This window comes from Leucoraja erinacea, chromosome 24 (genome assembly GCF_028641065.1).
Source record: "Leucoraja erinacea ecotype New England chromosome 24, Leri_hhj_1, whole genome shotgun sequence".
Lineage (NCBI taxonomy): Eukaryota > Metazoa > Chordata > Chondrichthyes > Rajiformes > Rajidae > Leucoraja > Leucoraja erinaceus.
In genome coordinates, this window is record NC_073400.1 from 4,769,558 (window position 1) to 4,786,363 (window position 16,806).

The 16,806-nt window shown below is 43.5% G+C and overlaps 1 protein-coding gene across 3 annotated transcripts in view; it reads right to left on the minus strand.

Annotated features, from left to right (window-relative positions):
• LOC129708585 (chemokine-like protein TAFA-2) overlaps positions 1-16,806 on the minus strand; it is a 100,954-nt gene that overhangs the window by 19,549 nt on the left and 64,599 nt on the right. For 2 of the 3 annotated variants that reach the window (XM_055654409.1, XM_055654411.1), the window contains exons 2-3: positions 14,161-14,245; positions 8,712-8,827 (exon numbers count right to left, since the gene is read on the minus strand). In XM_055654409.1, coding sequence (XP_055510384.1) covers positions 8,712-8,827; positions 14,161-14,171 — 127 coding nt within the window. In that variant the 5' untranslated portion in view covers positions 14,172-14,245. The remainder of the gene's footprint in view (positions 1-8,711; positions 8,828-14,160; positions 14,246-16,806) is intronic. The other variant, XM_055654410.1, reaches the window with a different exon arrangement.

Sequence of the window (16,806 nt, forward strand, 5' to 3'; positions counted from 1 at the left end):
ATTTAGAAGGAGTGGTCTATCTTGCTCCACTATATGATCTTTGATCAGGATTGTGTGCGGGTCATTAGGTTCCAGCTTCCTAATTGTCATTCGCATACCATTCCACCCTTCTTCTTCTTGCATATGGCGTGCACAGCCTAAAAGTTGTAGGACAACTTGTTCTATTTGATCTTATTTGATTGTGCACGCTGGGTTGATGGCATTCGTCGAAACAGGATGGACCATGTGAAGGTTGCAATCTCCCACCCCAACCATTCCACCCAATATGACAGGAGAACCTCAGATTCAGATTCAATTTTAATTGTCAGTGTACAGTACAGAGACAAACGAAATGCATTTAGCATCTCCCTGGAAGAGCGACATAGCAGACGATTTGAATAAATAATAATAAGTGTCCGGGGGGGGGAGGGGGTGATTGGCAGTCACCGAGGTACGTTGTTGAGTAGAGTGACAGCCGCTGGAAATAAGCTGTTCCTCGACCTGCTGGTTCGGCAACGGAAAGACCTGTAGCGCCTCCCGGATGGTAGGAGGGTAAACAGTCCATGGTTGGGGTGAGAGCAGTCCTTGGCGATGCTGAGCGCCCTCCGCAGACAGCGCTTGCTTTGGACAGACTCAATGGAGGGGAGCGATCGAGGAACCGGTGATGCGTTGGGCAATTTTCACCACCCTCTGCAATGCCTTCCGGTCGGAGACAGAGCAGTTGCCATACCATACTGTGATGCAGTTGGTAAGGATGCTCTTGATGGTGCAGCGGTAGAAGTTCACCAGGATCTGAGGAGACAGATGGACCTTCTTCAGTCTCCTCAGGAAGAAGAGACGCTGATGAGCCTTCTTGATCAGAGTAGAGGTATTGTGGGTCCAAGGGAGGTCATCGGAGATGTTGACTCCCAGGAACCTGAAGCTAGAAACACGTTCCACCTCCGTCCCGTTAATGTGGATGGGGGTGTGCGTGCCGCCTCTGGACTTCCTGAAGTCTACAATGAGCTCCTTGGTCTTCTTGGAGTTAAGGGCCAGGTTGTTGTCAGCGCACCATGCTGCTAAGTGCTGGACCTCCTCCCTGTAGGCCAGCTCATCGTTGTTGCTGATGAGGCCAATCACCGTTGTATCATCTGCATACTTGATGATGGTGTTAGTACCATGTACAGGTGTGCAGTCATAGGTGAAGAGGGAGTAGAGGAGGGGGCTCAGCACACAGCCCTGTGGAACGTCGGTGTTCAGGGTGAGGGTTGAAGAGGTGTGCTTGTCTAACCTCACAGACTGGGGTCTGTTGGTTAGAAAGTCCAGTATCCAGTTGCAGAGGGAGGGGTCGATGCCCAGGTTACCGAGTTTGGTGATCAGTTTTGATGGTATAATGGTGTTGAATGCTGAGCTGTAATCGATGAACAGCATTCTTACGTAAGTGTCTCTGTTGTCGAGGTGGGAGAGGGCGGAGTGAAGTGCCGTTGAGATGGCATCCTCCGTACTCCTGTTCTTGCGGTAGGCAAACTGATAGGGATCCAGTGTGGGGGGTAGGCAGCTTTTGAGGTGTGCCAGGACCAGCCTCTCGAAGCACTTGGTGATGATGGGGGTAAGTGCAACTGGGCGGAAGTCGTTGAGGCTTGCCGCAGTGGAGTGTTTTGGCACTGGCACGACGGAGGTGGTTTTAAGGCAAGTGGGGACAACTGCTTGGGCAAGTGACAGGTTGAAGATGTCAGTCCAGACGTCTGTCAGCTGCGCAGCACAGGCCCTGAGCACGCGCCCGGGGATGCCGTCAGGGCCAGCAGCCTTACGTGCATTAGTCCTACTCAGTGCCACGTATACGTCGTAGGGGGTGAGTGTGAGGGGTTGGTGATCGGCAGGTAGCACAGCCTTGATGGCTGGCTCTAGATTTGGTTCCAATGGAGAGCAGAGCAGTAATAGGTTGGTGCTGCCAAATGGGGTGCACATGGAGTGAATGTGAGGCATGTACAAGTGGAGCTCAGCTCAACTTGTTACCTTTCTGCTGAGTTACTGAGCCTCAGAACACCTCCAGTTTAAATTCCATTTGGAATATTTTGGAGGACCAAGAAACCAAGAACCAAGAACATGATTCACTTTCTGCTCAACCAAATCTTGAGGGAGAGGGGAAGGGAAGCAGTTGAGCCTAAAACAAAATTATGACTCAAGGTATAGAGAGAAATAATTCAAACAACAAGAGCTAGTGTGTTAGCACCTCCTAACAACTCCAACACGTAATAATGGAATGTAGGAGTTGAAATACATGTTACAAAAAGCTACCTTGTGAAAATAGGAGATGGAATCTGGAGCTAGCGTGTAAGTTACATTTCCAGCAGGAGGTAAAGAGGGGAATAACTAAGTCAGGTGATCATGCATGCATTTCAGACGCTGATCCAGAGAGGACTGCGGAAGAAACAATGGCAGGGATCTGTTCAATATTACCAAGTGACACCTTCCTCAGCAAGATAATGCCAACAATCTGCTCCCATGAGGAGATCAAATAACCCCAGAAAACATCTGCACACACAAGAAATTTTAATATGTAAATCACAAAGGACAAAGCAATGTTTAAATCCCTTAAGTATATATTCCAGAAGATTAGTCAAGCATGATTTCCCCTTCGTAAATCCATGCTGAATCGGACCGACCCTGTTACCGCTATTTCAAATGTGCGGCTATTTCATCTTTTATAATTGACTCCAGCATCTTCCCCACCACCAATGTCAGGCTAACTGGTCTATAATTCCCTGTTTTCTCTCTCTCTCCTTTCTTAAAAAGTAGGATAACATTAGCTACCCTCCAATCCACAGGAACTGATCCTGAATCTATAGAACATTGGAAAATGAACATCAATGTGTCCACGATTTCACCTAGAGCCACCTCCTTAAGTACACTGGGATGCAGATGCAAATCAGCCCCTGGGGACAGGAAAAATGCACTGAGAGTGCAGTGCTCCCACAGTACTGACCATGCCCACTCTATATTCAGCTTCAGCCAACTCCTGTTACAATCCTCTGAGTGTAAAGTCTACCCGCAAGCATTTATACTGAGTTAGTTATTTGACATTCCTCGTTCTAAAATTGGTGCATTTTTGACGGATCAAAACAACAGACGGTTGTCTTGAATCAAATTTATTCGCAATGTGATTCACGGTCTTGACAATTGCCACCGAAAACACAATTGACCACAACGGTGGTCTCACAATGACTGAAGGGCAGAGCCCTGAAAACCGCGCGAAAACACGACCCTTCCTGGAGTCACGTGCGCGCGGATTCCGAACGCAGGGTTCGATACTTGCGAGCACCAGCAGGTGCCGCTACAGATTATTGTTTTGGGGATAGGTTGTCCTTTGATAAAATCAAACAATTCCCAGCAAACATTCAATATTTCATTGGTTTATTTTTAAATGCAGTTGATAAGTGAGAGGCAGATGAGCCGAGGTCGAGCTGCGGAGAGATGGTCGGGCCGTGAGAACAAAGAGGGACTCGTAGGGGATGGGGCCATGAGAACAAAGAAGGATGCGGAGGCGAGGGGCCACTTAGAACAAAGAGTGACCATCAGGATTCTAATGAGTACATTGTCACTTTATGCTAGATATGTGGCGACTCTCACAATAATAAGCTAAACTACAATAAACTACTCAGCTTACACTTAACTCGAATCCTACCTCTTAATCCCTGAGGAAACTACGGTTGGGCAATAAAAACATATTTACACAATTTATGCTTGGGAATTAATATATTTCTGAGTGGATTCTCATTATCTGTAGCTGTGCTCTAACCCTGGCTGTCAATATTTCTGCGGCTGCCTTTTGATAAACAATTAAAAAACAATTAATTTTGATAAATGAGTGGCAGATCAATGTGGATATTTTCAAGATGGGTCACACTGGCAAATGACAAAGGCATTGACTGGTGACTTGTTTCAATCGAAATGAAATGTTTGTAGTAATGAATTCAATTAAGGCTTTTGCAGACAGGTTTCTTTGAGGGTGGGAATATGGAATGGAACAATCTTGCTAATACCTGCTAACACCACTGCTTTATCAGGTACCAGGGAAACAAACCAATAGCTACAAGGACACGTTAATAAATTTTACCAATAGGTTTTACTCCCTCCCATTAAGAACTGTGGATAAACCATTTCTTACATGTGCATTGCACAATGCACCATTGATCTGCTTGGAGAAGTGACTGTCTGCTATTACGAAGAGTTAGTTAAAAAATCTCATCACCAAACCAGTTTCTAACTGCCATTTCAGCCTCTTGGGCATGTAGCCTAGAACACTAGTCAAAGGCAATAGTAGGCCCAGCTCTCCTGGGTGGGAAACACATTTTATTTGCCTCTCAGGGCTTCTCACAGTTCATGACCGGACTCCAACGCATTCAACCAGCAAGGTGCTTACTGGGTTAAAGAGCAGGTGTAGAAGTCAGCTTAATTTTGGCTTATAATCAGTGGGCATTTATCATACCCGCCTAAAAGTGGCTCGATGTTGAAATCCTCGACAATGCAATGACTCCTTGGCCTCAATCTAATCCTATCTTTGTGACTTTCCCCAGCTCTACAGAGTCCCACAATTTCAGCCCTCTTCATTTCCAGCCTTTCACACAGCCCACTTGAAATCGCTTCATCACTTGCAACAATATTTGCAGTTTCTTTAGACTCTTTGCTCTGGAATTTCTTCCTTAAACATATCCAATGTTATTTCCCACTTCCCTCCGATTACATCTACTTATATGACAAGTGCTTTGGTCAACAGTCCTCATCTCTATATGTGTGACTTGGTATTCATGACAGGGTATAAGGTACTGCTGGGATCCAGGCATATTTCCATGCAATAAAGACGATGGATGCTCTCTCCACTGCATCCGAAATGGACACTCACTACACCTAGACCCTTAGAATGAGATGCCTCATACAGGGATATCTCCTTGTGCACACAATGTCACACAGGATAAGGTGTGAGCTATGGGGAGCTGCACAGTAGCAAGCAGTCAGCAATGTTGTCTCGTAGCTCCAGCGACCCAGGTTCAATGCTGACCTCTCATGCTGCCTGAGTGCAGTAGGTTAATTCCCTCTGTCACTTCATGGCTTTCCATTGAGTGCATTTTCCTCCAACATCCCAAAGGTGCACTAAAGGTTTGATTCACCAAAGGTGGGTGAATTAGTTAATGAAAGGTTAGCGTAGATGGGTGGTCGGAGAATTACAGTCATGATGCTTAGCATGTACGAAAATAGCTTACGGGAAAGATTGGCAAATGGGATGGTATTGATTGCTCTAAGAGCCAGCAAAGTAGGTATGTTACAAAACCTACCTGAATCGTGTCTGAGAATCTGTCCCAGCCCCGTGTGTGTGATTTTGGCGCTGTTTAGAGGGGGCGGGTTTAAAACGCGATTTTTACTAGGCTGTTGCAATCGAAAATGTTCAGCCTAGTAAAATCATAAACGGAAAATCGCTGAAAGACCCCGTCGCAAAAAGGTATTATTAGTTTTTATGGCCTTGTATAATAGTTATAGTAATTTAAAAATCACTCTCTCAACCCACAACCTCTCGCAGCCCCAGGGTTTTATAAATCAAACAATAAAAGGTATGTACCTTATTTTTACATTAAAAGGGGCTTCTTAAGAACCCTGTGTATAAAGTTTTCTATAGCGAATAGTTCATTTTGGGCTCTTTATATCCCGCAGTATTTTTCTGGGCATTTGAGGGCACAAATCCAGCGCAATGTGAACGTTCTAAGCCAGCGCGTTCACAGGAACCCACTAGAAAGCCGATTTAAATTGACTTTAATTTACAGCAATTGAACACTAAATTCCTTTCATTTGGCCTGTAAATTGATGTGAAAGATTTAAAAATCATGTTTTATTGTGAATTATTTTGAATTTTAGCCTTTTTGGACACTGAAATTGGCATATTTAAAAATATTTGCATTTATTAAGAAATTGATATTTCTTCCTTTTAGATCCCACTAGTAATTGAACTTTTGAAAGTGCTTTTCAAGCTACATATTGTGGGTAACTAACTAATAAGGTACTGCTGGGATCCAGGCATGTCCTCCAAGTAAAGATTATTTTATATCTTCCATTTCAGAATGGTTCAATCTATGATAGACCCTTGAAAAATTTCATTCAGGATATCTCTTAATTTTTAAGACACAGGTTATGGGCTTTTGACTGTCCTCGATCACAGCTTTTTTGTTATGTCCATAGAAAATCAATAGGGAACAAGATGCTAATTTCCGAGTATGAAAATGGCCATAACCTTTTTATTACTTGAGATATGAAAGTGAATTAGGTGTCAAATTAAACTTATTGTTATGCTTTATCTGATGGGATAAATTGCAGACTTGATTTTTTAAATCTCAAAATTTTGTAACATTGCTAAGCAAAGACTGAATGGGCTGATTAGCCTCCTTCTCTGCCATGAGTAACAAATATCATCCATGTAAACAAGTAGTCCAAACCCTTCCACTCTTGTTCCTCAGATCCCTGGTTTATATGATACGATACGATGCGATATTACTTTATTGTCAGAGCAAGCCTGAAATTTGTTTTTGCATACAGCTAGACAATAAAATAAAGAACACAACACACAATAGAGTCCAACATAAAACATCCCCACAAAGCAGAATCAAAAAGTTTCCCACTGTGGGTGAAGGCACCAAAGTCAGTCATCTTCCTCTGATGTTCCTGATGTTCACCCGTGGACATATAACCCCCTCCACAGTCGTCGCTACGGCCTGGCCCGCCACTCAAGTCCGCTTGCCGGGATGATGGAACTCCGACGTCGGAACGGGAGGCAAACCTCAGTGGCTTGGACTGACCTCCCAGTGCCGTGCTACATGCGACCTGCAACAGCGGATGTGCCCAGTATATTTTCTGCAGTGGACGTGAATAATCCCTTGGCATGATTGTGATGCTCCCAAGAGGTAAATTCCCCAGAATCTTGGTTAATACTTTTCCTTCAATCTACATCAGTCAAAAACCATCATCTAATCTTACCTCCCTCGTCCTTGTTTGTGTGATCTTTCTGTGTTGGTTCTGTTTCCCTACATTGCATCTATTTTCCACTGGAATAACTATTGGTTTGGCTTGGTTTATTGTTATTTTCAGGTGTACCAAGAGAGAGTGAAAAACATTAGTTTCACGTACTGTCCAGTCAATCCATACTACATATGAGTACAATCCAGCGACACACATGTACGACTAGGTAGTGCAAAGTGAAAATACAACCAGCGCTCACAATATAATGTTCCAGATACAGAGAAAGTGCACAGTTTTAAAAAGTGAATGGGCCACAGCAACATTGTATGGGGGAGTGGAGTACACTCCATTACCTTATGAAAGGACTGTTCAGTAGACTGATCATAGTGGGAAAAGTGTCTGAATGTGGCGGAACATGCTTTCAACCCTTTGTATCTTCTGACTGAATGGAAAGGGGAGAAGAGGGAATGGGTAGGATGCAAGTAGACCTTTATTATGTTGAGAGTTGAGATTATGTAGAGAGTTGGGTTTAGCTCTTAGGGCTAAAGGAATCAAGGGATATGGGGAAAAAGCAGGAAAGGGGCACTGATTGTGGATGATCAGCCGTGATCATATTGAATGGCAGTGCTGGCTCGAAGGGCCGAATGGCCTACTCCCGCGCCTATTTTTCTATGTTTACATGGTTCTATGCTGGGTACTTTTCCGAGCCAGCATGAAATGTAGACAGAGGCAATAGAGGGACACTGGTTGTTGTGGTGGACTGGGCTTTAGAATATCATACAGATATTCACACATACATTCTGTATGAATATCATACAGAAACTATTATCTCTATCCACTATTTCCGATCCTCCAAAATTGATAAAGATATTTTGATGAAGAGTTCATCAAATTTGCACTAACTTTTCTGCTTAGCTTCTCAACCTCATGTGCTCTAGCAGAGTCAGTCAGGCCGAGGACGAGACCATTTAGTTCCACAATCCTATGTTACACTGTAGATGAAATGTACCTTGGTCCCATTCACCCATCATATCTCTCGATACTGAAAACCCAACCAAAATAATACATTTCTCTTCTGAAAACTCAATTGAATTCAAGAAATGTAGCTATTTTGAGGAAGAGACTTTCAGATTTCTAATGCCTTAGAGAATAGGTGCTTCCTGAATATACTAGCTCTGAATGTACTGTTTCCTGTTGTTCCTGATCCCCCAATAGGAAAAATGGTATCTCTCCATCTACCCGAACAGAAACTCTCATCACTTTATACACCTTGGTTTTATTTGCCGCCTTCTAAACTCCAGCCAGCTATCTGCAAAGTGCCCTCATAATTCATACCCTTTAAACTCATGCTAGTTGTATTGAGTTGCAGTACCTTCACTCCTGATGTGTAGTTCATTCGTTCATAAGTGAAAGATACAGAATTAGGCCATTCGGCCCATCAAGTGTACTCTGCCATTCAATCATGGTTGATCTATCTTTTCCTCCCAACCCCCTTCTCCTGCCTTCTCCCCATAACCCTGACACCCGTACTAATCAAGAATCTATCCATCTTTGCCTTAAAAATATCCATTGGCTGGGCTTCCACAGCCTTCTGTGGCAATGAATTCCACAATTCATGATTGAATACAAAACTCTAGATGGGACCTGACCAAGTCTATACAAGCACAGCCAATATTATCTAGATAATATTCACATCCAGAACAGTTATACACATGGATAGTAAAGTAAGCACAGAGTATGTGTGTACTTACCCGAGTGGCTACGGTGATGTGTCGATGCTAAGCTCACTTTTCCCAGAGTAGTTACCAGGCAAATCGTGAGCAGGACAATCCACTTACCCACGCTCCATATGTACCTCCCACTCATCCTGCAAGGAATGCATAAAACAGGGACGTTATATTTTTAAATGCTTCCTGCACCTTTCTGGAAACTGCCCATTCATATCAGTAGATACAAGGAACTGTAAAAAAACACAATGTGCTGGAGTAGCTCAGTGAGTCAGGCAGCATCTCTGAAGGACATGGATAGGTGACATTTCGGGTCAGGACCCTTCTTCAGATTGAGGTGGGGTAGAACTAAGACTGGTAAATGATAAGTGGATATAGATAGGGGGTGTTTTGATTAGAAGATGGATGGACAAAGGATAGAGGTGAAAAATAGTCAAAAAGTTATAAGATAAGGACCCTTTTCTCTCTTTTTGTTTCCTTTTTACCTCTCGCCTTTTGTACACACTTCTACTAATTAAACCCCGCCCCCCCTCTCACCTATCCATGTCTTCCAGAGATGCTGCCTGACCTGCTGACTTACATCCAGCACAGTGTGTTTTTATTTTCTCTTATTTGTATATGTTTCAACTGGCTCTATATTAAAACCAGGGTAACAAATTCTCACCAGCTATCCAACTGAAGGCGGTTTCAGAACAAAACCAGAATCGCTGCCTGTTCCAAGTTGACCATTGATATGTGTTCAAGAAGGAACTGCAGATGATGGAAAATCGAAGGTAGACAAAAGTGCTGGAGAAACTCAGTGCATCCGCTGCTCTAGATGTCAGCTGATCTACATTTGTGAGACCAAGCGTAGGCTTGGCGATCGATTCGCCGAATACCTCAGCTCGGTCCGCATTAACCAACCTGATCTCCCGGTGGCTCAGCACTTCAACTCCCCCTCCCATTCCGAATCCAACCTTTCTGTCCTGGGCCTCCTCCATGGCCAGGTTTCGGCCCGAAACGTTGCCTATTTCCTTCGCTCCATAGATGCTGCCTCACCTGCTGAGTTTCTCCAGCACTTTTGTCTACCTTTGATATGTGGTTGTGAACCACATTTTTGACAGCTATACACCATGAGTTGAACTCTTGGAATATCCACAGCGATGTGTATGCCAGGAATTTGACCTAGACATGATGAAGATGAGGCCACTTTATCTCCAGCTGAGGTGGAAGATTGCAACCTTCACGTGGTCCGCCCTGTTTCGACTAATGCAATCAATTCGACGTGCACAAACAGAAGATCAAATAGAACAAGTTGTCCAACAACTTTAGGCTGTGCACGCCACACGAAAGAAGACGAAGATCTCCAGCTCAGATGGTGTGTATTGAAGAGAACCTGCTGCTGTTCCCATCTATCTGAAGCATAGAAACATAGAAACATAGAAAATAGGTGCAGGAGTAGGCCATTCGGCCCTTCAAGCCTGCACCGCCATTCAATATGATCATGGCTGATCATCCAACTCAGTTTCCGTACCTGCCTTCTCTCCATATGATGCTAGCCCACATCTAACTCCCTCTTAAATATAGCCAATGAACTGGCCTCAACTACCCTATGTGGCAGAGAGTTGAGATTCACCACACATGTTTGAAAACAGCTATACCTCATCTCGGAAAGGAACCCTTTATCCTTAAGCCACACCCCTTGTCCTGGACTTCCCTAACATCGGGAACAATCTTCCTGCACCTAGCCTGTCCAACCCCTTAAGAATTTTGTAAGTTTCTATAAGATCCCCTCTCAATCTTCTAAATTCTAGAGAGTATAAACCAAGTCTATCCATAAGACTTTCTTCATAAGACAGTCCTGACATCCCAGGAATCAGTCTGCTGAACCGTCTCTGCATCCCTCTATGCAAGTCCTTCCTACTTGCTGCGCACACTCCATGGAGGTCACAGATCAGGGTGGTGCTACTGAAGAATCATTGGTAAATTTACACGTTGGGTTTGCTGCCCAACATAACTTCACCCGAAACATTGATCAATGAACAACGATTAATTCTACATTTTCCTTGTTCAGCATCTCTTTTGATGTCTCGTTTTCACACCTTACCCTTCCTTATCTCTGTGTCTCCCTTTCCATTGACTCCCAGTCTGAAGAAGGGTCTCGACCCGAAAACTCATTCCTTCTCTCCAGAGATGCTGCCTGTCCTGCTGAGTTACTCCAGCATTTTTATCTATCTTCAGTGTAAACCAACATCTGCAGTTCCTTCCTACACTTTGGTTTCATTGGGCTGTGACTTCTTAGCAAAAGCCACTCCACTAACTTTCAGCCCCTGACTCTCTTGAATATCAGGCACATTGCTGGTGTCCCTCCACTGGGAAGATTGATACAAAAAGCATTCAATTTGCCAGCCATTTCTTTATTCCCCACTATCACTTCTCCAGCATCATTTTCCAGCAGTCCAATGTCCACTCTTGCCTCTTTCTTACTCGTTACGTACCTCCCTCATGCCTCTGTAGTCACCTTTGCTCAACAGTAATACCGACACATCCGATTTCATCTTCCTCTCTCAAATTGCAGGGTGAATATTATCATATTATGGCCACTACCTCCTAATGGTTCCTTTACCTTAAGCTCCTGTATCAAATCCAGTTCATTACACAATACCAAATCCAGAATTGCCTTTTCCCTGGTAGGCTCCACTACAAGCTGCTCTTAGAAACCATTACCTAGGCACTCTACAAATTCCCTCTCCTGGGGACCAGTACCAACCTAATTTTCCCAGTCTACCTGCATATTGAAATCCCCCATGTGTAAATCTGATATTATGATTCTTTAACATTAGGAAAGGGTTTGAGGGAATGAACAGGAGCTCCTGCAGAGCGCAAAACTATTCATATAGCTGTCTTTAATAAATCCAGTGGGGAATTGACAAGTAACTTCTGTGACTGGAGTAGTGAGAATGTAAATCTCTAGCCACGTGAATTAGTTGAAGTCTTTTGCCATAGATGCATTTAAAGTCAAGCTCAATGTATTTGAGAGAAAAAGAAATAATAGGATGTAATTATAGGGCGAGTGTAATAACACAATCTCCAACACTTATAACGTCTAATAATGAATGCCTTATCCAATAGTGTTCAACAATGCATGCTGTTCAGCAATGCATGCCATATTCAACAATGCATGCCAAGTTCAACACTGCATGCCATATTCAACAATGCATGCCATATTCAAATATGTATGCAAGACCAAACAAGATTATTGTAGTTTTGCATCTTTAATTGTCATATGCACCAACAATGGAACAATCACATTCTTGCTTGCTGCAGCATAACAGACGTATAAATGCAATAACCCACAGTCAAAAATAAGTAAAAACAAAAATACTATAAATTAGTAACTAACCGCTACTGTCAACCATAATAATGGAATTATATTTACAATGAATTCAGATGCAATAATGCATGTTACACTTAGAAATGTACGTCAGACCTAAGAAATGAAGCTACATACCAGCCTAACAATGTTGCTGTAATGCAAATGGGAATCATTTGCGAGCAGAGGCAAATTCCTTGTATGTGCACATACTTGGCCAATAAACTTAATCATTCATTCATTCATTCATTTATTCATGTATGTATTACTGAACAATGTATATCCTACTTAATAATGCACCTCATAAACAGAACAGAACGGTAGATAGGCTGAAAATGCTGGAGTAACTCAGCGGGAAAGGCAGCATCTCTGGAGAGATTGAATGGGTGACGTTTCGGGTCAAAACCCTTCTTCAGACTCACGTTTTGGGTCGAGGCACTTATTCAGATTGAAGAAGGGGCTCGACCCAAAATATTACCCATTCCTTCTCTCCAGAGCTGTTGCATGTCCCACTGAGTTATTCCAGCACTCTGTGCCTATCCCTGCCAAACTGTGCCCAGCACATACGTATAATAACAAAAATCACATGGAATATGACCTTCATAGATAGCAATCAGTGCTACTTATAAACACGTGGGAAGTGGAATGGGAAATACCTATCAAGCCTGGACCAAAGAGTCATGAATCAAGAGACTGCATCGTGGCACTTTTCCTATCTACTCGCATGATTAAGTTTCATGATATCACAGTGATTGCAACAAGGCATTCGACAAGGTTCCACATGGTAGGCTGCTCTAGATCCATGGAGAGATAAATGAATGGATAGAAAATTGGCTTCATGGAAGGAAGCAGAGGGTGATGGTGAAAGGTTGCTTTTTGGAATCGAGGCTTGTAACCAGTGGTGTGCCTCAGGATTCGGTGCTGGGCCCGTTGCTATTTGTCATCTATATCATTGGATTTGGATGAGAACGATCATGACATGATTAGTAAGTTTGCAGATGACACAAAAGTGGGTGGTATTGTAAATAGGGAAGATGGTTGTCAAAAATAGCAGTCGGATCTTGTTCGGTTGGGGAGGTGGGCTGAGGAATGCTTGATGTCATTTAATACTGAGAAATTTAACATTTTGGAAAGACTAACAAGGGCAGGAACCACACAGTGATTGGGCTGTGGGGAGTGTTGTAGAGCGGCAAGATCTCGGAGTGCAGGTACATAATTCATTGAAAGTGGCACCACATGTAGAGAGTGGTCAAAAAGACTTTTGGCACAGTGGGCACCATGTTATAGGAAAGATATTGTCAAGCTGGAAAAGGTGGTGGGAAGATTTACGATGATGTTGCCAGGGCTCGAGGCCCTGCGCTATAGGGAGAGGTTGAGCAGGCTAGTGATCTTATAGAGGTGTACAAAATCTTGAGAGGAATAGATCGGGTAGATGCATAGAGTTCCTTGCCCAGAGTAGGGGAATCAAGAACCAGAGGACATAGGATTAAGGTGAGGGGGGAAAAATTTAATAGGAACCTGAGGGGCAACTTTGTCACACAAAGGGTGCAGGTGCATGGAATGATCTGCCGAAATAGGTAGTTGAGGCTACCTCATATATCTCAATTACATTACTATCGCAATGTTTAAGAGACAGGCAGGTCGGACTAGTGCAAATGGGACATGTTGGTCGGTGTGGGTAAGTTGGGTCAAAGGACTTGTTTCCATGACTCTCTAATTCAATGATGATTAAATACAAACCCTACACTCCACCTTTCTTTTCAATGCTGTGATATTGGGCACAGTGGAGAAACACACCTGCTCTTGCCAGAGTCGACAATACATACCACAGTACTTTTGTTCCCCTGTTGTTATTGTCCAACAATAATCTCGATAACATTGCTGAAACACAGTCTGACTCATCCCCAATTCATTCCTCCTGTTTATCCAGCCCAGCACTCAAAGAATTGCCCGAGATTTTATTGCCTCCATCGATTTTTTTGTTTTTTAAGGAATAATGATAAATGAAATTCTTGTTAAGAGCTCAAATGCAGTTGTTGGGTGATCCTGCAGTTTAAATCATGCATTATAAAATAGATGCAGCCACCAGCGCACTTCATGAAAGAAGTGAGTGAATTGTACCTCTTTAGCATTGCAGTCTTACGGAGTGTACATCAGTCGGTCTCAACTGGATGCGCTCTTGGAGAAGATAAGCACATGGGTACATCTAGAATGAAGCAATTCAATTAGAATTAATCCACAAGGCACTCATGCACTGTGATACTCATTAAAACAATAAAGCAATTTCTGAAATCATTGGTAACTTCGGCATTGTTGCAATCCGAATTGAATGTAGAGTACAGTGGGCTGGTGAGTATGTCAGGGACAAGAAACACAAATTTTGTGAGTTCAAAACCCATCACGACAAGCTGCAAATGTGGATTCAATAATTTTGACTCCAGAAAGTGACTTGCATTTATGCAGAGCTTTCAAGGCATCCCAAAACACTTTACACACTTTACATGCGATTTTTGAAAAGTAGTCACAATTGTAATAAATATACTAGTACATAGTCAGCTATTTGTTCCCTCAGGCTCTATCCAGCACTCCATGACACCAAGCTGTTCACCGTATTCCCCATCATATCCCTTACAGTGCAAAATTCAGTTAGTAAATCTTGGATACACTTAATGACCAAGTTTCTGCAGACCAGCATGGTAGAAAATTCCAAGGATTCATAAAACTCTGAGTGAAAGAATTTTTTCCTCATCTTAACTCTAAATTGCCAAACCCTTATCCTGAGACTCTGATTCCAACTCTAGACTCTCCAGTCCAGGACAAAATCTTCTCAGCATTTACCCTGCCAGCTCTTCTAAGAACCATATGTGCAAATTTTTCTAAGTTCTTCTAAGTAATCAATCTAATGTATGTATGTATGTATGTATGTATGTATATCTTTATTGTCATTTTCCTGAGTACTCACATACCCAGAGAAAAGAAAAAAACGTTGCTCAACCAGTGTCCATTCAGTGTGCAGTAAAAAATAAATAGAAATAAAAATACATATATCATGAACAAATTAAGCACTCTACTCTCTACTAAACATCAACAGGCGTTCCGATCGGCAGCAGCACAACAGTGGCTCTGCTGCAGTGTGTCCAGGTTGGTGGTTGGTGCGCAATACTTTGGCAGGGGGCAAAGTCCATTTATCAGTCTTATAGCCTGCGGGAAGAAGCTGAGGAGCATCCTGCTGGTTTTGCAGCTAATGCTCCTGTACCTCTTCCCAGATGGCAGGATGGAGAATATGTGATGCGATGGGTGGTAGGGGTCTTTGATGATGGAGGTGGCTCTGCTGATACATCTCTTCCTGTATATGTCCAGCAGGAAAGGGAGTGGAGCACCAATAATCCTGCTGGCGGTCTTCACAATCCTGTCTAGTTGGTGCCGTTCGTACGCCTTGCAGCTCCCGAACCAGGAAGTGATGCCGTAGGTTAATGTGCTCTCGATTGTTCCCCTATAAAAAGTTCGTAGGTGTGTAGTGGGGAGACCTGCTTTCCGTAGTCTTCGGAGAGGGTGTAGTCGCTGCTGGGCTCTCTTGACCATGGTGTTGGTCATGGACGTCAGGTCATCTGACAGGTGTAGTCCTAGGAACTTCACGCTGCTGACCCTTTCCACATCAGCTCCATCGATGTGCGGAGGTGTATGGTGTTGTTTTCCCGCCCTCCTGAAGTCAACCACCATCTCCTTAGTTTTTCCCACGTTGAGAATGAGGTTGTGGGATTTGCACCAACCTGTGAGCAGCTCCACTTCCATCCTGTACACCGACTCATCATTGCCACTGATGAGACCCACCACTGTTGTGTCATCAGCGAACTTGTTGATGAAGTTGTTGTTGAGTCTAGCAGTACAGTCGTGTGTAAGCAGACTAAACAGCAGGGGGCTTAGGACACAGCCTTGGGGCGAGCCAGTGCTCACGGCTATGGTTTTTGATGTCCTACTGCCCACCCTGACTGTCTGCTGCACTAAATGAATTTAGTGAACTGCTGAGCCCTAGACAAGGCACGTATTTTGTTCTTTAGGCCAGGGGCCAAAACCATAGAAGGTATTCCAACTATGGTCTCACCAAAGGTTTATGTAACTATAGCAATATTTCCTTAATCTTGCACACACAATGTTGCATCTATCAACGGGACAGGCAGCATCTCTGGAGAGAAGGAATGGGTGACTATTCGGGTCAAGATCCTTCTTCAAGGGTCTCGACCCGAAACTTTACCCATTGCTTCTCTCCAGAGATGGTGCCTGTCCTGTTGAGTTACTCCAGCAATTTGTGTCTTTCTTTGGTGTAAACCAGCATCTGCAGTTCCCTCCCACACATCACATCTCCCTACTTATACATGCCGAACAAGATGTCTACTTGAGCAAGTCCCATTTGCTTGCCGTTGGTATTTATCTCTCTGAAACTTTCCTACCCGTGTACCAGTCTAAATGTCTTATAAACATTGTAATTATACCTGCATCTACAACTTCCTTTGACAGAGTGTCCATGTACTCACCACCCTCTGCCTGAAGAAGTTGCTCCTTTGGTCCCCTTTAAGTGCTTCCCCTCTCACCTTTACTATTTGTCTCTAGTTTTAGACTTCTGTACCCTGAGTAAATTTGGTGACCATCCACCTCTTGTACGCACCTCATGATTTTATATACTCACCCTCTATCCTCCTATGTTCCAGGAAAAACAATCCTGGTCTATCCAATCTCCCCACGTAACTCAAGTCACATTAGCATCCACAT